General features: G+C 43.6%; 1 protein-coding gene across 7 annotated transcripts in view; it reads right to left on the bottom strand.

The window, feature by feature from the left end:
- Positions 1–22,490, bottom strand: part of LOC118261260 (leucine-rich repeat and fibronectin type III domain-containing protein 1-like protein) — a 44,602-nt gene that overhangs the window by 5,553 nt on the left and 16,559 nt on the right. For 4 of the 7 annotated variants that reach the window (XM_035572019.2, XM_035572015.2, XM_050716818.1 and 1 more), the window contains one exon: positions 5,116–6,510. In XM_035572019.2, the coding sequence (XP_035427912.1) occupies positions 5,116–6,510 (1,395 nt within the window). Of the gene's footprint in view, positions 1–2,533; positions 2,629–5,115; positions 6,511–22,490 lie in introns of all 7 variants that reach the window. The other 3 variants (XM_035572018.2, XM_035572017.2, XM_050716819.1) reach the window with 2 other exon arrangements.

The following is a 22,490-nucleotide window of genomic DNA, read 5'->3' as shown; positions in this document are numbered from 1 at the left end:
ATCATGCCAAAATTTTCGATAGAAGCAACGGCAGCAATCGATTCTCAATTGGGCTATTAAAAAACCATACTTCTGCAACAGCCGGGGTGACGCAGGGAGGTTTTACCCCTCCAAAAACTTGAAATGTTTGGGAAAAAAGACATTGATTTTTCATGCTTGAATGTTCTGCTCCATTGTGCAACAACTGCCACCCAACATTTGAATCTGCAAGGTCTGCTTATTTTATAAGCCATGGTGAAGCTCCAGCAGCGGTCAGTGCCTGGGCATCCTCTTTAATGAAGACCACGGGGACGTGGGGAGGACAATGGAGAAACGTCCTCCGTGCTGCGGGGAATCCAGCTGCGGAAGGGAAATCCTCATTAACTCAGCGCACACCAGCTGTGAGCCCAGAAGGCTTTTTTCCAATCAAGGGAAACCTGAAGAGGTTTCCAAGGAGAAATTCCCTAAAGAAGCCTGGGAACTGCCATGACAACAGCTACGTTGCAAGATAAGGAAAAAAAGCTAACAAAACACAACCCAAAGAGCGACAGTCACACGATCCCTCCGATTTCCAGACACCAGTGACTCCCGCATTTCCCAGCTTCTTTTGGTCCCTCCTCTTTTCTCGAGGTTATCTAGGTGAAGAAACGCAACCATGACCATTTGACCAAGATTTCCTCAAGCCCTGATAAGCTGCTGGCACACAGGTATGACAGATAGCCTCGACAATCCCCACGTACACCAAAATCACCACATTGATCTCAACGCGTCTCGTACGACCCACATGCATCCATCCAGCCATGCAGGGCACGTGCAAGGTCTTCAAAATCTGGCATCGTCCTGATGCTTCTCCATTGCGCCGCACTGAACTAATTTAAGGATTTTTATTTTTTTTTTGAGCAGACGTAGCGTGGCTGATTCCAACTGCTTTTCACGCAACAGATGTAATCATTGCTATATCGATCTGGCAATATATCACCTTCTCCCCAAGAGTGACAGCTCTGCCCTTTAAACAACAGTACTTTGTACCCCATATTAAAAGTGATCTGCCTGTCAATTTCTAATTTTTTTTTTCTCTCAACAGTGAAAACAAGGACATATTATCGTCTGGTTTATGCAATATACAGTCTCTCAATTATCTATAGAGAAGCATCACTACTAAATACTGATCTTCTAATTTATAGCCTGTAGTTGCGGCTAATTAAAGTTAGATGATCACCAGCTATAAAAGAATAAATTCAATGCTTAGGAGACTATTGCCTTTGATGTTATGAGAGCCAGCTTCTAATTGACTAGGGCATCAATCAGGTTGTTATGAAGCATTAGTAATCTGCTGCTTCGATCAGTGGCGGTACAAATTGAAGTTCATCTCAGAAAGGCAGCATCATGGGTTTGAATTTGCTGGCCATTTACGGAAACACCGGCAGACAAAACGGGAGCCCCTGCAGGGGATTGGGTTCATGTCACCGCTCCCCTGTGCTCCTTTTTGTGTTCTGATAAGCCTCATCCTGCAACCTAAAAGGAGTTATTTTCATAAAAATGTATATGGGCTCTATCAGCAGGCAAAAGAAATGGAATTTCTGTTATGTACACACAAATATGCCTCACGACAAAGCAGCAAAAATAAAAATAGTGTGGTTTCACTCTCGGATTAATTATTACTTCACAAAGCTTGTGTAAGGTTTGGCACAACGACTGCTTTGGTATCGAAAGGCAGTTCTGCTGCTCTCTCTTCCCCGAGGCTAGCACTGCAAACCTGGGCAGGACACTTGAGCAATGACAGTTAAACTAAAATTACAGCATTGTGAAAGTCCAAGCTGCATGGGAACTATAATCAACATCAAGACTGTAAGCTGTTTAAAGAATACAGACCCATTTATATCCCCGAGAAGAAAGTGGCTATTACGATTCTTGATTCACTCCATACAACGGCTGCACAAGGCCACTTTCCGACCTTTCTCCTGCAAACAAACAAAGCTCTTGCTTTCAATATTGATGCTTTCCGCAAATTGCTACCTGCACCTTAATTTACTGATTCTGGATCATTGCTACTCACCGTGCCCGATGCTTCACTCGGATGTAATTTTCTTGCTCCCTAACTAACACCTACCCTTGGTTTTGCTAACCAAATCTCACCTCTTTCCCAGGAGGCAGGTCAGTGCCATGGTCACTCCAGAGGGAATTTAAGTGACTCACCCGAGACAAGCAGAGCCAGATGCACAACTCCTAATTTTTTGGGGTCCCCCTTACGTATTCACCACTGGGGAAAATGCTGTGGGGCTGCATGGTGGGAGCAGCAAGGGAAATTATGGTGCATTTACATGCACATAGGGTGCATACGTTATTCTCATCTAGTTGGCCGGAAATATTGGTGGCAGTCCAGAAGGAAAATTAGGGAAAACATCACCTTTACTTTCATAGCATCCTAACGCAGACACAGACAGGCGTGCACTTACCCCGAAATACCTACCCAGAGGGTGAAGGCAAGAGAAAGGTGAGGAAAAATAAGGGAGTCAAAGGAGCAGCTAAAATTTGCAAGATAAAGCAGAGTTACCATAGAAACTGCTCACCCGTGGTACCACTCAACTTGACGGAAGGGACAGGTCTCTGATGCATCCTGCACCGTTTAATGCTTTTCCCAGGCGTTGCCTGCCAGAAATAAATTACATGGCGCGAGTGCTCCACCTGTGCTGGAGGTGGAAGGCAGCTTGCCGTCCAGCTCCTCTGGCAGGGCTGAATTGCTGTGGATCCTGTACATCTCCATACCTCTGCTGGGAATCTCCGCATCCTTTACATCCCCATCCAGCAACAGGTTGATGCTGCGGAGCAGATGTTTATATACCGGTGACATGGGCTGGGCTTAATCATACAAGAGGGGCAGCAAGCAAGCAGAGGGCTCCTGGCTCCCCAGTCACACACCGTGCATTGCTTAATTGCTTAATTGCTACTGCACTCAGCTTAAATCGCTCTGACATTTATAGTGTGGCTTGAAGTAGGAGCAGTGCAGATAACTGCACATGCAGAATTGCCGCCCAATTACCACTCCCGTCACTTTAGCACGAAACTTCCTTTAAGGATCTCTATCTGATGATTGCTCACTGTGGGAACTGAAGAAGAACACACAAATTTTCATCTCGGAGAGGCCCATTATACTATGGTCTATTACATTACTTGAAATCGCTGCTCTGTGAGTTAAAGCATCGAGTATTTTATCCTTTGGTCATCAACCTGGGCCTCTCACTTAACGGGAATTTAGGCTGAGAAGGGACATGCAGACAGAGTATTCTTCCCCATTTCTTCCACATGGCTCTTCTTTCGGAACAAGGGCATTCAACAGCAAGAGCATTTGATTCAGCTCTTTACAGACTGACTAATTAACGAGCTGTCGCATGAGTTGGAGGCATTGGGAAGTCTAAAACTCGCCGAGAGCAAATCACTGCGATTGCACGAAGGCTGCCAAGTCATCCGACCAGTGTTATGGGAAAGGATGCACAAATGTCACCAAACAACCCTCATCCTGCTGCGATGCACCCACTGCACCCCACTGCCCACCCAGCCCCGGCTGCTTCTCCCCGTGCTTGGATTTACTTTGAGATTTACTCCAAAAATTGAATCAACGCCTCTTAGAAGCCCCAGCCACCGCTATTGAGACATCTCTGCTCTGCGTTTCCCTGCGTTTCACAACTTTGCAGATCCTTCCAGCAGCAATGTCACAAATGTGCTCGTGGCTGACAATTAAATGAGGCTTCATCTCCCAGCCAGCTCCTTGCTCTCCATCAGATACCAACAAGCACCCTCCCACCACTTCCTAAGAGGTCCTTGCTTATCCTCACCCAGTCTTCCTGCATCCTTTCCAGCCCGTAGCCATGGCAACGCCAGGATGGCATCCTTCCCCGAAGGGACTCCAAGGATGGGCATTTTAAGGTGAGGCTTTTAAAAATCCCAAGCGACTGTAAAGTGAAAGTCTCTTTCAAGGACTTCAACATTTTTCATATGCAGTTCCTTTTTTTATTTTTTAACAAGAATTTGCCTGCAAAGGTAGGCATTTGAAATATGAATCCCAGGGGAACAACTACCCTACATTCCCTTCCTTAGGGGACTGCTTACTGAAGCAGTATATTTGAACCCAGCCTTTCAGCTGTTAGATGTAATTCTCCTTTTGCTTATTCCTCTCCATACTTTAGTGCAACCAGCAGCATTACATTAGGTAAATCATCATTGCTTGGTTTAGAGAAGTTGATGAAATGCACAACTCTGGAATATTAAGTCCGTACCAAATGCTAGCTCTGCTTTAATGTCAGTCTACCCCTCTCTTCCCTGCCAAGCTAATCACAAACAAAAGCCTACAAGCAGCAAGGCATGTAATCAGAAACTCAACCGCCCTGCCCAGGGAGCAACTATAAAAATCTGCACAACATCCACTGAAGCTGAGCACCAAATAGTTATTCCCAAGTAAATTTTACCAAATAAACTCCATCCGATGAATCTGCACCTTTAAAAGTTAAACCCACACAAAATTCATCACCTAAAGTTTCCTGGGCAATGTCCAGTTCCCTCTGTGAGCTTTGTCCCCATGACACCATGGAAGTGGAATAGAGGAACTGCGTGATGACTTTTAGGGGCTGAAGGTTCAGCATAACATACACGAGATATGGTATGGCCATATATATTTGCCATACAGGCAAAATGTGGCTTTGCGGCATCTCTGGACATCTCATAACTTTGGGCATCTCGATTTTCCTCTCTTTCCTATATATTTAGGTAAAGTAATTACACTTAATCAGCATAAAAGGTAACTAAACTTTCCATCTCAATTTCCCTGGGTGTATTAACCGAGATAATGCTCATCAGCCTCACTCCGTCCATTAAACTGGACTCTGAAGATTAATTATGGCTGTAAAGGGTTTAGAGATCCTCGAAAGGCAGCAGAGAAGCGGGTGTATTATGAGTTTTAACAGTACAACTCCTCAACAATGGGAATTTAACGAGCAAAGGAGCAAAGTTGTCCCCTCGTTTACAGCCACCGCCTGCAATTAGCTGCCACTGCAGGGAATAATTCAACCTACGCTCTTATCACCGCTTTCTTGCTTCCACCTCCGAGAAGGAGGAGGTGCCGGGGCGCCTGTGCAGGGTTACCTGTACACGAGGATGTCATCAGAGGAGCTGTTGTACTGGATCTGGTACATGCGAATGCCGGGGAGGTGGTGCTGAGAAGGCCACTGGATGAGAGCAGAGGACGAGGTCAGCTCGGCGACCACGACCACCTTCTCTTGCTGAGCCTTTGTTTCGTTTGGAAAGCTCGACTTGGCAGATATCAGAATATCCGAGGGGCCAGGCTCTGCATCTTTATCGCAGTTGGTGCTGTTAGCGAGGTTGGGGTACGGGGTAACGAGGAGTTCGACTGGAGCCGTCGACTCTCCTGCAGCATTTGATGCTATGCAGGTGAACGTGCCCTTCTCTGTCAGAGACGTAACCAAAATATCCAGGGTACCATTCTCGTAAGAAATTGTCCTAGAGGTGTTAGAGACCAGCTTCCCGTCGGGTGCAATCCAGCGGACGTAGGGGTCCGGATCACCCACAGCTTTACACTTCAAAGAGATGCTTTGGCCCTCCGTTACGGTTAGCTTGGGGGTTCGGTGTGTTATCATTGGGGGCTCACAGACAAATTCCTCCTCTTTGATGGACCAGAAGTATTTACCCATCAGCTCTGGTGGGGAGGCGCAGGTTTCTAGGTCGTCTTCTCTGGTGAGGCGCCTCAGCCACACCAGCTCGCAGTTGCAGTGCAAAGGGTTGCCCCCAAAGCTCAGCACCAAAGATGACAGCGGAGATCCTTTGGACTTGGCGTACACGGGGATCCTGGAGAACAACGGATCGGGAGGGATCTTCTTCAGCTTGTTGGAGGTCATATCTAGACGGGCAAGCTTGTGAAGATTGGAGAAGATTCCCTCCGGCACAAACTCGATGAGGTTATGATCCAAGCTGACCGTGTTGACGTTGGAAAGTTTGGCGATTGTTTCCCAAGGAACGTTAACAAGGTTGTTGTAGGACAGATCCAGGTCTTCGATGGTTTCAATAAAGTCATCCAACGACCCGGGAGAGATATAGCTTAGCTGATTGTTACTGAGTATTAAATGTCGAAGGTTGATCAAACCTTTGAAATGGTCTTCGTTGATATATGTCAGTCTGTTACTATCCAAGTGTAAAGCGTGAAGGCCTTTAAGATCAAAAAATGCATAAGGCATGATTTGACTTATTGTATTCCTCGACAGCGTCAAGTGAATGAGATTGGTCATGTTTGCAAAATCCTTTCTCCTGAGCGTCGTGATGAAGTTGTCCATCAGCCTCAGCTCTGCTGTTCTCCTGTCGATGCTGGGGGGCACGAAGAGAAGCCCCGTCTTCGTACAGAGGATGGTGAAGGACGGAGACAGGTTTTGACACATGCATCTTTTGGGGCACATCATGGCCTTCACGGCTGCGCTAATAACCAGTAGATAGACAACCAGCCTTTCCATCGTAAGAAAAATAGCAGACCTAAAGGGGGGAAAGAAAAGAAATCCATGTAAATATATTTTAATTGGGCATTAGGAATAGGTTTACACTGTCGTTGTTGTTATTCTATGCGTGGGCCAGAATCTCATTCCGAACTGTGCATCGCTTCATTACTCTGTGGTAATGCTCGCCTCGTTTTTTTTGCCATTATGGATTTCTAGCAGCTTTCTTTGGCTTTCCCCAGCTCATCTATGCCCTGCCTATACCAAGCAGGGAGCTCCTTGGAGAGCGCACATTTCGAGACCAGGGCTTTTTCCCAGGCGGTGGCAGAGAACTAAAACTTTTCCAGCAAATAAAGAAGGAGAAACACCTTCAAAGGCATTGCTGAAAAGCAAGCTTGTGTTCAGTTGGAGAAGCAGGTATATGTTTTTTTTTTTGTTTTTTTCTGTGCAGCTTTAGAAACTAAATTTCATAATTACACATGGTTTTGGTCAATGAAATTATCTCTGTGCAGTCTTGTGCGTGCCAAGTTATTTCCCATTGTACCCGAAGTGCTTGGCTGCTATACCAAGGGTTGATTTTCATTCCTACTTCACCTCCAGCTGGCTGGAAAATTACTAAGCATTAAGTGTGGTGACTCAAGCGACCATGAAGGCTCCCCATCTGCAATGTAAAGGACTCAAACTCCGTGTTTCGCCCAAGTATCCTGGTACAACCCTACTCTAGAAGAACCTTGTCGTCTTTCTGCAAATAGCACACATAGTTTGACTTCACATACAAGCCCCAGCACACTAGAGATCACTAATTACAGTTAATCCCACGTGCAAACCCCCTTGTATGGTGGGTAAATGCAGAATGCTGTAAAATAATAAGCTATTGCCTTTGAGAGTGAGCCATGCAACACAAGACATAATCCTCAGTTCAACACAAAGCTGGGACAACAATAACCTGCTGAGTCACAAGGGCACAATTTGAGGTGTCAGCAGAGTCTCATGCTATGTGTGTATATATATTTTATATTTTCATGTATATATATTTTATTTATTTAGGGTTACCACGATCTAGAGCTCCTTTACAGGGAAGCAGATCTTTAAAGTACAGAATTACAGTAGCACAGTTGCAGGGTCTAGAAATCAGATTTTCCACAGAGAAAAGCAATATTAAAACCAACTGATCACTTATAAAGTATTATCACTTAAATTAGGAGAGTGTGAACATCACTTTAAACCAGGTGCTTGCTTTTTTAACCAGTGCTACAGATTCACTCACCAGAGGCTCTTCTAGTTGCAGCAGTTCTGACCAAATTTCTGCAAAATATTTTGTAAAAAACAAAACAAAACAAAACAAACAAAACCAAAAGAAATAGAGTTTGCAGAAAGCTGATTCACTTTATACTTATGCTGTTTCCATTTTTTTTTCCTAATAAGTATCTTCTTCATGTCTTGCTTCCTAATCATTTGTCTCAACAGTTTTCCTACTGTCACTCCATCCTGCGCCCCGAACCTTTCTTGCCTTTAATGGCTCCAGCTTTTCACTCCTGCTAGGTACCAATGATTAACAGATGCGTAATTATCCAAAAAAATGGACTGCAGTGCAATATTGTAATTCGCTTGTTTTGTCATTAGCAAATATTAATGCAACTTTAATGGATTAACTGCCATCTGGGCTGTAAGAATCCAGTTCAAAACCATCTCACTTCAACCATTATTCTGTTAAAAAATAATTAAACCTTGCTAATGTGAAACCGTGGCACTAAAATTAATGATTTTTAGAGCCAACAATAAGCATAGTGCAATTATCCTTACAAACTATATGACAGTCACAAGGAAAATGTGACTTGTAAAAGAAAAGCTGCATAGAAGTGAATTACTGCTATTGCCCCGGATTCTAGTTAAAAGCAGCTTTGGTACTAGCACCTAAAAACTGCATTGGGAATATACCTGATTGCCTGATAACACAATAGTATTTTTCAAAACAGTTTAATCCACAGCATCTCAACAGAAGGTGGTAAAAGAAATAAACTTTGTGTTTATAGGACTATGCACAGATCTAGGGCGTAAGCAAAAAACTTTTTTTCCTGAACTGTTGCTTCTTAACTCATTGCCCTGGTTTGCTTCTGCAGCTTAAAAATCATGCAAAAAATTTGTTTTAGTCGTATAATTCAAAAACAATAAAATTTTTGCTGGCAGATGAGTGGCAGTGCATCCACATCTCAGATTTTTTGCTGGGTTCGAGATACGCGACAGGAGATCAGTAGCAGGAAAACATTATTAAAAAAAAACACATTGGCTATCGCTTGAAGTCTAAGCGGTGTTAAAAGAAAGGGATATTTAATTCCCACAATTTGCAGCTATTGGGCTATTAACTTTGCTCCGTCGGAAAGAGTTTGGATTGCCTTGGCTGTAAATGTAACACATTTTAACAGCTTTAAATTGGTACTGTGGTATGGAGATTGCTTACACTCTGCAAAACACATGCACATGCTTCAGGGCGGATAATAAATGCTGTTTTACCAGCCTCAAGGAATAATTCCCATCCTCCAAAAAATAAAAAATGAAGGGCCTAGTTTAAATAGGAACTCTAAGTCAGCTAGTGGGCTTGGTCCAAAAAAGCCCAAAGCAATTCTGTTTCTAGCAGTGCTGCCGAGCTGCCCCACAATGAAAAAAATCCCAGCACGCTATCCTAAATGCAGCAGACCTTGGCTCCTTGCAGCGCAGAAATAGCAATATATAGGTGGTGGCTAATATCTATTTCATGCCCTCGTCACACAGAAACACGTCCCGAGTTGTTTCATCCGTAAAATATTGCTTTCCCAGCAAACAAAACCCAAAACCCATTGTACAAGACATTCCTGCAGGAGGTATCCTGGCCGAGGGGAGCAGGCTGAGCCCCTTCGTCTCCCAAATACTTCCTTGTTTTACCATCCCACTGCCATGCCAACCTGCTCATCGCACAAACCAGGTGCTCACCATCTGCCTCCTTAGAAATACCATTAGAAAAATGCTTTTTTTCTTGAGGGAAGCATCATTATTACCCTTCTCTGGTCCAGCATTAACCACCGCATTGGAAAAGTCTCTTTAATTTACCAGCAATAAATAATGTGCTTAATTTACTGTTGCTCGCTCCACCTGGCACCGGGCAAGAAGTGCTTCCAGTAAATGTTTAAAAAGCATATTGCTAATTTCCCATTTTTTCCCCAAGACCAACACACTGGGAGTGCATCTCTCGATACACTTGGGCATGGAGCAGATTTGCTGCAAACACTTATTTTGGAATATTAAGTCTGCAGCCAAATTACTGTAATTGATGTTAATACAACTTTTTTTTTTTTTTTTTATAAATCTAGATCACGGCAAAATAAGAACCCCCAACTATTTAATACTAAATGACATCAAAATGCAGAATGTTTATTCTTTTCCCTCACATTCTTTAGCATTCAGACGGGCCAACTATGCAAATTGACTCATTTGCATTTTCCCAATGCCCACATTTGCATGGTGATCGCCTGCTGCCTGGGGAAGTGCATTGGTCACACAAGAAAAAGTCACATTTGCTTCACCTAATGCCTCAATCATCTGTCAAGCCCATCAGCAGCTCTGATTTTTTTTTTTAATTTTGTTATTTTTATTTTTTTTCCCAAAATATGCTGGTTCTTGTTCCATTTCCTAAAGCCTACTGTGTACCATCTCCTGTGGAAGGAGGAGCAGGATCTAAGTGACGATTGCCACCAAAAGGTTAAACACTTTATGGATTTACTGCGTGCATACCTGCGCTCCATCACTCTTTCTCCTTCCCTGTACTAAGCTGTTTTCTCCACCAAAAATCCTGACCTGAAACCATTCAATCCCTGGTTGAGGTAGCCAGGACACCAGCGTCAATTAGAAAACCAAAGCAGCTCCTGTGGGTTTTAATGAATGGTCCAAGGTCTCCCGAAGATGAAAAGCAGAGAGTGAATTATATATTGATGTTTTATTTAAGGACAGAACTGGTAATGCTGCTTCAGAGCTACCGCGCTCATAAACGAGCTATTCTTAGTCTTGCTGTATGTCTTTCATGGAGGCTACACCTAAGCACAGCCAATATTAGCAATTAGGAGCTTTCATTCTTTATTGGAAGACCCATTAAGGATTGCAACACATCCACCACCCCATTTCTCTTAAAGCAGTCTTAATGAAAGAGTGGAAGAAAGCAGGAGGTCAAGAGAAGGCAAAAACCCTGTTAGAAGCTTGCTGCCTAATATTCAGAGGATGAGTAATTCCTCAAGCCATGAGAAGTCAGCCACTTTGTAAAACAAATGGAAAAATGGGTTTATTGTTCACCCAAGCACAGTCGGTGTCCGACGAACTGTGGGATTTCGGTAGCGATTCGGTCTTCCACAAGCTCTTCAAGAGGACTGATTTCAGCACACTAGGTCTGTTTGGCTATTTTTCCCTTCCAGGAAATTCCCTTCCCCTTCTGAACATATTTCCTCTTGTGTGTTTGATGCTGACTTTAAAGCTGGAAGCAGTCAGAAAATGGCAGTTTTCTCTGTGGAAAAAAAGCCGGAGTTCCGCCCAATTACCCGCTAACTTTGTGAATTAAAAAAGCCAACCTCCTACATGGGAAAAATGTGCCGAATTATTTTGTTTTTAGCATGGCAATGGGAAGGGATGGTGCACTGAGTGAGCGTTGCAAGGCTGTGAAACCAAATCATGGTTGTGTGACAACACGCGCCTAATCCCCGGTGAGAACGGCTGCCAGATAGAGCACAAATCCCAGCACCTGGCTTTACTTCAATCACTTCATGCCATGCAGGTAACACCACGCTAGCTAAAGGCAAACTAATGTCAAAACCCCCCAAAAGTGCCATAGCAAGTTCCCCCCATTCAGTACAATGTTCTGAATCAACTGCTGTGGGTTCTCCCAGTATGACCACTAAGACCATTAACTAGTGCTAACCAGGCCATGGTTGTTGTGTGTTACTTGGAAGTGCATTCATCTGAGACTTATTTTTAAGAAATGAAACATCAAGAAACGAAGTGTCCACCTACTACTACTATGAGGCGTTTGCTACAAGAAGGTGTTCAACACTGAATGTTACCGACTCTACCGCTTCCACATTTTAACCAGCCCAAAATGTTTTACAATTGATGACAGCTAATGACATTTATAACAAAGCTGGCAGACAATAATTTCATTACAAATCCCATGCCACCACCGTTCCCACCATTCAAAGTCTAACAAGCATAAAATTGCACGCTCAGTATGTATGCAGGCAGGTGTGTCATTACTCTGACAAAGAAATGATAGTATTTGTAGACAGTGCTTTAACAAAAGAACAATATTCATGTGAAAAATCACCTTTAGCTGGATATGAAGAAAGTGGGCTGCATGGAAAAACGCATCTCTTTCTACAGACTTATTTTAATCTTTCCAAAGTTCCCTTCTGCTCATCCCTGTCCTTGTGGTTAGCGGGATGAAGACAAGTTGTGAGCAGGGCATTGCAAAGCTGATCGCTCCGTCCTTCCAGCTTGTACTTAGGGATCCAAGACCAGCATAACATCAGGATTTATTTCTTTGTTTATTTGTGCTTTATGCAATTCTATTTTTATGCAATTCTATTTTTATGCAAACTGCATTACACATTGGTAGAGAAGGGAGTTGCCCCTCTGTGGGACAGCCAAAATGTGATCTGTAAGAATAAGGAGGCTGCTTTAAACCGCTTTCAGCAAGCCTCTAAATCCGTTTCTTCACTGAAAAGGAAATATAATCCTTACACTTAATCTACACGCCTGCTTGTTAGCATGTGAGGAATTAATGGGAATACGCAGAGCGGTTCAGTGTTAATGCATTCGAACAACTCACTGCTGGCACCGATGGGGCTATGCTGGAGAAAAATCAGTCTACGGGATGTAGAGGCTCTGCTGTAACCCAGCAGAGCGTGCTTTATCGGCCGACCTCTGCAACGCACTGCCGAAAGCCATTTTGTCAGCTGCTGGGAAGTCTCTTGCTGAAAATCATTGATGCTGCTGCCTTGCTCGCCCTCCCCATCGCGAGGGCACACAGATGCCTTTGCCCGACAGCTCTTGGCATTTCCAAGGCGTCTGGACCCTAGGGAATAACTCCTCTGGGTTGCACTGGGAACCAAGGAAAAACTAAATGGGGTCCTTCCAATGGCGTGCCCACACCTCAGCATCTGAATACTTTGCAAAACCTCAGCCCTTTCTCTTAAAAAGAAACAGAAATTTTAACCCAGTTTCCCCCCAAAGCGTTGATGCCACCCAAGGCTGCTAATTTCCTTTTCCTTAGCAAAAGAGGAGGCCGGTTAAGCAGATGACCCCTGAGTTTGTACCACCCAACAGCTTCGTCTTCTGTTTATGGAAAAAGAAAACACCCAATAATAGCTTTATCATAGCACCACCACACATCCCAACTCCTTTTGGAAGCTCCACTGCTGTCACAAGTCAATCCACTGCCTGCAGATACCTTGGCAAGACAGAGAACGACCAACAAAACGCAAGCAGCACATGGCAGGGCTCTTCTTTTGCAACAGAAATGCAAAACTCAGGGTTTGTTCAATGTTCCCATCACCCTACCTGCCTTCCACCCTGCTGCCGTCACCCAAAGCAATGACATTTTCACGAGGCTTGCCCAGCATGAAGCTGTTTCCAAAGAGACTTGTAAAGCCCATCGACATCATGATTAACAACGTCTTTTTTAAATTGCAATCGCTCAGAACAATTCCGCAATGCATACGGCTTGTTCCTGGCTTGCAATTTCTTCTCCTAGCTTGGAGCAGATTCTCTCTCTCTCCCTCCTTCCCTGATTAAAGCATTAAATCAGAAAACCGCGGGTGCCACGAAAGCAGAAGTTTGTAGGAATGAATCCTCGTTGAGCACACTTGTCAGGAGACGCCAGATCAGTCATCATGGCAAGAAGGAACACAGCAGCTACAAAGACCAGCAACTGATTGTGCCCTACCCAAAATGCTTAAAATTACGCTTAAAATCATGGTGTTCCCGAGTTTTTGTGATATCTGCTCGCTCACCTATTTTCTCCTTGACTGCCAAATAATTTGCCCGAAAATACAGAGGGTCAGTAAAGGGATTCCTGCAGCCATCCTGGGCTTGCCAAAACGGGACCTTTTTGGTTTTTCAAGCCCACATTCCTGCTCTTCTCTTCATGGAATCATCTGGGTTAGAAAAGACCTCCAAAATCACCATGTCCAGCCGTCACCCACCAAGTCCCATCACTGCACCACATCCCTTGGGGCCACGTCCACACATCTCCAAAATACCTCCAGGGGTGGGGACACCACCCCTTTATTAACACAAAGCTATAGACACCCCTCATAATTCAGTATTAACCTGACCACACTTAGTGGAATTTATTCAACAGGCTCTACTGTCATTCCTAATTAGCCTTAATAACTGGGATGCTGTCCCAGAAGTGTATTTGGGATCCTGATATAAAGTTCTTCTAACAAGGCTGCTACGGAGGATAAAGAGAAGCGTGTTGGATGCATCTTCTAGATGACACAGCAGTTCAAAAACTCACCCAGATAATTAACACGCACGTCAGCCAACCAAAGTCTTACGAGAAGGTCATTACTGTGCCTCCACGTGGTGATGTGCACGAGGTTTATTCCTAATTCCCGTGTTTGTCACTGGCCAGAGTATGTCGAGAGGCTGACATGCCGCCTTCGAGCACAGAAAGCATGCAGAAAATTAATCCCGACTGGCATTTTCATTCAAAAAAATGAAACAAAAGGTGCAGCAGAGAGGGGAAACAAAAGAAAGCAGCATGTTAGCTACACTTTGACCTTCGTGGGTAAAGGATTCAGAAGCATTTAGGGGAGGAAAAAAACATCAAGCTCCTCAAAGGCTGTAGCAAACCGAGCATCAAAAACTACCACCGTTCCCTTCAGAAACAAATGCTAAATATTTAATAAGACAATAAGCTGCCACACAAGGCTTAAAAGGCTATTTTACTCCTCTTTGAATTATGAATCCCATGCAAGCGACCCCTCCACCGCAAAAGATGCGGTACATGTGTATAACAATTAATTTCTGACCGCTAAGCATCCCTTGGATACAGCACTGATTTCAGCTTTGCTGTTGAGAAGCAGAAGTGAAGAGGAATTTTTTTTTTTTTTTTGTGGTCTTACTACAGAGAAAGAGTTGAGTGCTCTGGTGAGACAGATGGACAGACATTTGGCAAGACCTGCAGCCTTCAACAGAAAGGAAATGCGTCTCTATAATCATACAAGCATCTGCTACACACGAGAGGAAATCCAGTACCAGCTAGAAAATGAGCCCTCTCAGGGTCCCCGGGGAGCAGCTCCTTTGTGAAATGCTCGTAATCCTCCAAAAAAGGCTGGAGATCACAAGTTTGTGCCTTGTCCTTTCATGGACCCTGCAAGTAGGACAAGGAGTCCTACAACATCATCAACAGCACGAGAGAATCAGTGGAATGTGAGAATTTACACCATGAAGGACTGATAAAGTGTTATTCCTCAAAAAATCTGGCTCCATCTGACTCCCTAAGGAGACAAACCAACCGCAAGGGTTGCCGAACCTTCAGAGCTTTGCTTACCACTAAAAGTAAAAAAAAAAAAAAAAAAAAAATAACAGGGGTGGGGGATTAAAGAAAATCAAAACGAAGCCCGTGTTTTAGCATTTGTTTTTTAAAATGATTTCAAATTGGATTATCAAGCAACATAATGCCTTCTTGCTTCTGGTATGCATAACACGCACCGCAGGAGCAGCCAGCGAAGGGAGATTATTTATGAGCGCCAATTACTCTGTTTTTGTCACTTATCTTGATTTCCACTGCAGAGATAGCTGTCTTCACGACTCAAGCAATAACAAACAATAAACCCCAAAAGGCTTTCATTTCAGAAATGAGAAACTCCAACTAGAACACGCTTGCTCTGACACAGAGATCTCGACCCTAAGCAGGAGCTCAGGATGGATTTGAGCAGCTAATTAATCACCCACCCTCTTACAGAGGCTGTTTCTGCAGAGTTCTCCTGTACCTAAAAGCCTTTTTTTTTTTTTTTTTTTTTTCCTTTTTCCACCAGAGAAATTCCTTAGACGACAGCGCATGGAGACAGAAGTATTTTTAGAAATAGGAAGCACGCTGCTGAACGTCTCCGGCGTGCGTTTAATCAGTGCTCAGCCAGCCTGGCTGAACGTGGCTTGCGAGTGTTTGTATCCAAATATGATGGCTTTGTTTGGTTTGGGTTTTTAAACACGCCGTTCTTCTTCTCTTAAGCTGAGGTTGAGCGCCTGTGACTAGGAACAGAGGAAGAGAGTGCCTTGGCAAAATCCACTGCTGTTTAGAGATAGCTAGATAATTAAGCCATTAATTCAAACATCTGCATTATCGCATAATTGCCTCCAGGCAACACTAAACCTCAGCTTTTTGTGGTTTTCAGAGGCTGGTTAAGGACACTTGTCCCCTTCCAAAGGTTTCTTGCAGCTGCAGTCTCCTGGTTGGTCTCATTTTCCTGATGCAGAAGAAGAAGAAACCAGAACTCAGCCCCTCAACATCTGTGCTACGCATAACACCCAAGGGGCTGCTTAAGTAGCAGGAATTGTACGCATCAAAATGTGATGTACACGGGTTTTTCTGGATAATATCCAGGCCCAACGAGCTTAACAGTGCTGCCTGCTCGTGCTGGCTGGGGTGAGGGCGTCCACAAGAGCTCATGAAAACAGCCACAGGCTTAGCATCACCTACAGCACGCCTGAGCTGCCTCTGCTAGACAGGGGCTGTCGGTAAGCCAGCAAGATGTTCTCACGTTGTGCATGGATAAAAGCATCAAGGGCATCTCTTTTAAACATCTTATTTCGGCTAAATTGGAGCTGATAGTCAGCACCACCAAAATAACCCCATACAATGTACAGGAAAAAAAAAAAAAGAAAAAAGCAATATACAATGATCTCCAACATTAAGAATTTACCTAATCCAGGAAGAAAATGAGCTGTTTTTTCAAAGTAAGACCAAGCACGGCTATAAATATTGAATAGGGTCTAAACACTCTCATTCTCCCCCAAGACTCTACAATACGCAAATTACTATTAAAAATGGAAGATTATTTGGAAGTATTCAGTGCACAAATACTATGCAAGCACCAGAAAGCTCTATTTTCTCTCTAGCACCTGACAAGCAAAAGGGAGCCCAACTCTGCAGGCGTCGTTATTCAGTTATTTAGGAGCACACACATAACAGAGGAAGACTTTTTCCCCTCCATACAACACACAGCAGTTAGGTCATACCCATTACTTACTAAGTCGAACCCATAAGTAATTAAGGATGCTGCTGTAGGGCTCTCATGGCACCTGTAAATCCTCTCCCTTCACCATAAATATCTTATTTAACTGACAAGGTTGCGTTTTTTGCACAGGATCAACCACGCCTGACCCGTTCCTGGCAGGTGGTCGTCTTCATCAACACTCATGGTCTCTTGACTGTGCTTCTGCATACTCATCACAACCTTCCCCTCCTAATTAAAATCTCTTCTGCAGGCTGAGGAACGCAAGAGTTGAACTTGAAGGCCAAGCTTTTTGACCTTCCAGAAGCCTAGGACAGTTGCTTTTGAAAGCTGAAAGATTTCCAAATGCTCCTAGTTGGACATAGAGTTAGAGGATTGTTATTTCTGATACTGTTCCTGACACCGTCCTCAGCATGGCTGCTGATTAAATGCTTTGCAAAGCACTATGAGACGTTCCACCTCATGAAAAACATTATGGAAATCCAAGCCACTCACTGCTGTGAGATAATCATCAGAAAACTCCAGCCCCTTTTTATTATATTCATGTAAAATTTTGTTATGCTGCTCCAGATGACTTTAATTGAGCAGACGATAGAAATTAAAGCATATCCAATGCTGTCCTAACCTTGGTGACCTCAAAACTTTATGCTTTTTCATGTTTCTAACAAAAAAAAGCATTGGCCTTCAATGTTCTGTGCTCTTGGAGGCTACGTCCTTTCTCTAGAACCACTGCTAACCCTCTCTGCAAAACAGAAATGCATTAGAAGCCAGCAACTAATGCACAGACACTGAGATTTATTTAACTGTTGGAAGGAAGGGGAATTTGAAGCAGCACACATTTTCCAAGGGGTCAGAAAAGATAAAACAAGCCAAGCGCAGCGAACTGCAGCGTGCAGAGTCTGGTTGGGGAATACCTTTTGACAGACAAAAAAAAAAAAAAAGATAACTAAATGGTTTGTTAAATTCATTTGTCCTTAACCCAACTTGCTGTGAAGTCCGTAACTTCATAAATACTATAAAAAATAGATCTATTTTACTCTCTGACAGACTGTGCGACCTGCAGGTTCCGCATCTGACCAGGATCACTTGGCATGCATAAATATTGCCTCTTTCATTCATGTTCAACAGGATGCTCCAAATTCTGTAGAATTGCAGGTTTTTAATGGGATGTTCCAGAGGTTAATATACTACTGAGATTGTTTCAATTTACCATCGGATAAAATGACTATCTATACAATTAAGTCCATTCTGGTGAATTAATTATCTCAAACCGGAGTAAGCTATTAATAATGAACTGAATTATTCATGCTTCAATTCCTTTGCAATATCTGACCTTCTGCTAATGCATGCACCCTCCCAGGTTTTGTTGGGTGTGCAGGAGAAGCATGTAAATCCCTTGCATGCAAAACCCTCGGAAATGCAATTAAAAAAAATTAAAGGGGGGGATCCAAAAATCAACCCCATTAATCGTCATATCTGGCTGACGCTTAACAAGTTGAGACTTTCCTTGTGTCCCTGCTGACAAAGTGCCTTTGCAAGGCCTGGACCACCATACACTGGACAAGATTTGCTTTTAAAGTAAAGTTTGTTTTAACATAATTTTCTGGATTGAAAAATGTACTAATATCTTCCTGAAAGCCTACAGAGCCAAACTAAGCAACGTTATGAGCATAGAAAACAAATAATAAGATGCAAAATAACAAAATCTAATGACTTGATGGAAAACAAAATAGGTGTAGATGACCTTTGTACAATATCAGTCTGGGGGACTGTATTCATCCTGGCTGTAGTGGCTATTGCCTTTGCTAATTGAAGCACTTAATGTGTTCCAGCTGCTATTCAGGTCAGTGACCTGTTCTCCAAAAATTGCTTTTTTTTTTTGCTCTAAATGAAGATTGTTTTCTTTCACATGAACTTAATTCTGAACCAGCTATCTCTGGACACCAAAGAGATGGTAGTTTAAGGATGGAAGCGCTGCCTGCTTTTTTTTTCAGGGAGACTTTATTGTTATTTAAATTTGTTTGGATGCCTAAATACAAGAACGCTGCTCTGAAGCCTTAGAGCTTTAGATAAAATATAAAGAAATAATATTTAGAAATACAAAAAGGCCCATCTCCTGGTGGAAAAGGGGCAGTTTAAGCTGTTCCTCCTTCAAAGTGACCTCCAAGTTGAGCATCAAATCTGCTTTTTGGGAGCCTGATGCACTTTCTTTAAGGGGTTAGAGGTCCTAGAGGTGACGGATTCTCCTTTTGGATGCAGTGCAGCATTGTGGCCATCCATCCTGGCGGCTTGCTATAGGGGGCAGCCAATTTCTGCGCAATTTTTGCAGAAGCTCCTCTTGAAACCTGGCAGAATTGCTAAAAGCCAGGTCTTCCTCCGAAACTACAAGGTGCAGAATAAAACAGGCCCAAACATCCACTGCAGAATACAGGACAAGACACCCCAAGTGCCCAAGGAAATAAAATTAAATATTGATCTACCACGCTATGCACCCCAGTGCTCATAAACCAGTGCCAAATGCTTGCCTGTTAATAGGTCCCACTCCCATTTGCAGGAAATATATATACCCTGACTGTGCAAAACGCATGAGATTGACTTTATCTCGGATTAAGCTCATTTTCCCCAAGAATGCATCAAATTGAGCATTTGGGAGATGTCAGAGGCTCTCTGGTCAGAGATTCAGCCTCCCGCCAGGTACTCGGCAGAAGCAGTACATTCTGTTCAACAGCAAAACCGGACCCAAATCCCCAAAATCCAGGAGTACTGGCCTAGTTAAAATGCCGTACCAATCCATTACATTAAATTAAACTCCAGGTTTCTGCAAAGGTGGCTGCTCACAAGCGGCTCTGCAGCAGCAGCCAGGCTGGAGATGGGAATTTCCTCATTTCACTGCAATTCCACGCAAATGAACCCGTCCCCATGGGCTTGGCATGACAAGGCTGAACCTGATGTTGTAAAGCAGATTTTGGGGATTATTCACAGCATGCAGCTGCATCCTTCCCATTTTCCCAGTTCTTTTTCCCTCCCTCTCCCCCTTGAAGCCATCCAAAAACCTACATCTTGCTTTAAAATAATAATAATAATAATAATAATAATAATAATAATAATAATAATATTTACAGACCCTGCCACCTTATCTCATTTCAAATATAACTGTCAATTCTGTATGCAAAATGAGTGACTTCGTTAGCTTTACGCTGCCAGAGAAATGAAGATTTCTCCAGGGGAACACAGATGTGCCAGCAACATTAAGAAAAACTCATGCACCTCACCATTATGGGGTGGGGGTGGTGGAAATCCTGGGTGCCAATTAAAAGGGTCTGAACATTCATTGTGCTCTGTGAGCTTGGTTAGCAAACAATCTAGACCTCCAGAATCTATCAATAAACCAAAAACTGTACGATGAGGTGGTTCAAAAGCAAGAAGAAGTCTCCAAACATCATCCCAACCCTTAGGGTCTCCAGTATGGGGTTCTGGGGGTCTTTCAATACCCAGTGACTGCAGCAGTCCTTTCCGTCTTTTTCAGACCACAAAAACAGTCCTGAGATAAAAAAAACAGGAGGTTTGCACCCTAAAAACCACCCAAAACAGCTTGGCATTGGGGTTTTGTGCCCCTCACCCTATGTTGTGCCATGTCTGAGTTTTGAGTTTTACCAGCAGCGTCAGCTTATTGCAAGGTTAATTAGCGTCAGGATGCCACTGCTGGGGATGCTTACCCTGGAGGCATCAAGATTCACATTTTGGAACTTACTTTTGGCCACAGAAACCACATATTGCAGCTCCTCGACGCAGAACGGCTGGCATATATTTTTAGTTGCCGTGTGACTTTGACATTTCACCATTTAACAGACACGGGAAGGGTTATCGTGAGTCAACAGCTAGATGGCAACATAAACCGCAGGCACAGGGAAGTGAGGAAATGCAGAGAAACTTCAAAAAGCTCTTAAAAAAAAATACTGTCAGTCTCAAAACTCCTGACAGATCTGAACGAGGGGAAATTTCAGCTTGAGGCCTTTCTGAAGTCTGATAGACAGCTTAATTGCCTTGCTAAGGACGCCAATTAATTGCAAGAGAGGAACAGTAAGCTGGGGACAGCGGAGCAGCAGCAGAATTTAAAGCCTGAGATTTAGCAGCAAAAACAAGAGCAGGACAATAAGGAAGAGGAGGACAGACCCCTCCAAAAAATAAATGAGAAAGGAAAAGTGTGGAGTCTGTGACACCCCCTTGTTTGCCGGTTTGGGGAAGGAATAAGGCAGAAAATGAAGAATTGGGATGCCTGACGCACACCAGCTCCTCCGCCTGTGACACCCCCTTATTCACTGGTTTGGGGAAGGAATAAGGTAGAAAATGAAGAATCGGGATGCCCAACTCAGACCAGCTCCTCTGCATCTACATGAGCCACCGGGCTGCTGTGGGTTTTGGTGACGATAAGGATGGAGGAGCTGGACCACAACTATGCCACAGCATCTCGACGGCTTGTGGAGAGGCTCACTGGAATTTCAGCTTGCTACCAGCAGCTGCTCCGAAATCGTATTTGTTCATCGTTTTCTAACCTACAGAGCCCCTAATAAATCACCTTGGCTTCACAGCTCCAAAGACACAGCTCATTAAGCAGGCAAGAAACATGCAGGGTGCAGCACTTCCCAACCTGCTACTGAACGAGCCAAGCAAACACGTAAACACAAGACACCTGGCAAATGAGTTTGTCTCTGAGACCACAATCCATGGGGAAAGGTCTCTCTAATCCCCCCCCAACAGAATAGAGCTTGTCCTTAGGGCTTCCATCACCACGGGATGAGGTCTGCATGTTTTTGGGGCTAATCCTCCAGAAATAGGTGTCATTTTGACATCTGCTGCTAATATCTAGTCGATGCCATCCATCTGTTGAGGTGGGATTCGCACGATGGGTTATAGATGCTGTCTCAATGCCTCTGTAGACCCAGAAACTCACTCTATCAGGAGGATTAAAAAGCAAGAAAACCGACCCCAAAACAAATCCTTTGACTGACAGCAAGGAAAGTGAAATATTTCAGATGAAGAGGTCATAACAGCTTGAGCGAAATACTCCGGCTTCGAGGCCCGCAGCAGGAAAAGATGATGGAGGAATTAAGTTGCACCAAAGGTGATTTCCTTCCCCAAAGCCATACTCAGATCCAGGAATACTTTGCACTAGTATTTCCTCCTTTGTGATCCCCAGGAAGGATTTAAGAAAGTCAAAGTAAACTGGGGATCTTTTCAATCAAAATAAAGATTTGCTTCCCCAGCTCTTCTCTCAGACAGGCAGCAAGCCACGCATACAAGAAGAAATCAGAAATAAGACAGAAAATCAGAAATCACACAGAAAATACGAAATAGGGTTTATGGTCAGTATCTAACAGAGCTTCCCCTCAATGCTGGATATGCTCAATATTTAACATTCATTTCGTGCATGGGCTCTTCAGCCCTTTGTCTGTTGAAGTGAACGTTTCCCAAAGCCAGCTGATTTCATGTTTGGGGCTGCACAGCACAGGGAAATAATAACCTCTTCTACTGAAAATAGAAATGATTTTCTAAATTACACGAAGATTTCAAAAATCTAGTTCCCATACCTTTGACTACTTCAGGCTAGGAGAAAATCCTGGTTCTTCTGGATTTTATGATGGTCTCAGATTTGTCCTGGCTGTTTACAGTGTTATGGGAGTAAAAGAGATGAAAATAATAGATCCTTCACTTTTATTTAAAAAATGCTCCCACACTGGGCTCACTATGCTCTAAGTCATAGAAA

The sequence above is a fragment of the Cygnus atratus genome, unplaced genomic scaffold (assembly GCF_013377495.2).
Source record: "Cygnus atratus isolate AKBS03 ecotype Queensland, Australia unplaced genomic scaffold, CAtr_DNAZoo_HiC_assembly HiC_scaffold_41, whole genome shotgun sequence".
Lineage (NCBI taxonomy): Eukaryota > Metazoa > Chordata > Aves > Anseriformes > Anatidae > Cygnus > Cygnus atratus.
This window is presented reverse-complemented; position numbering and strand designations above follow the sequence as displayed.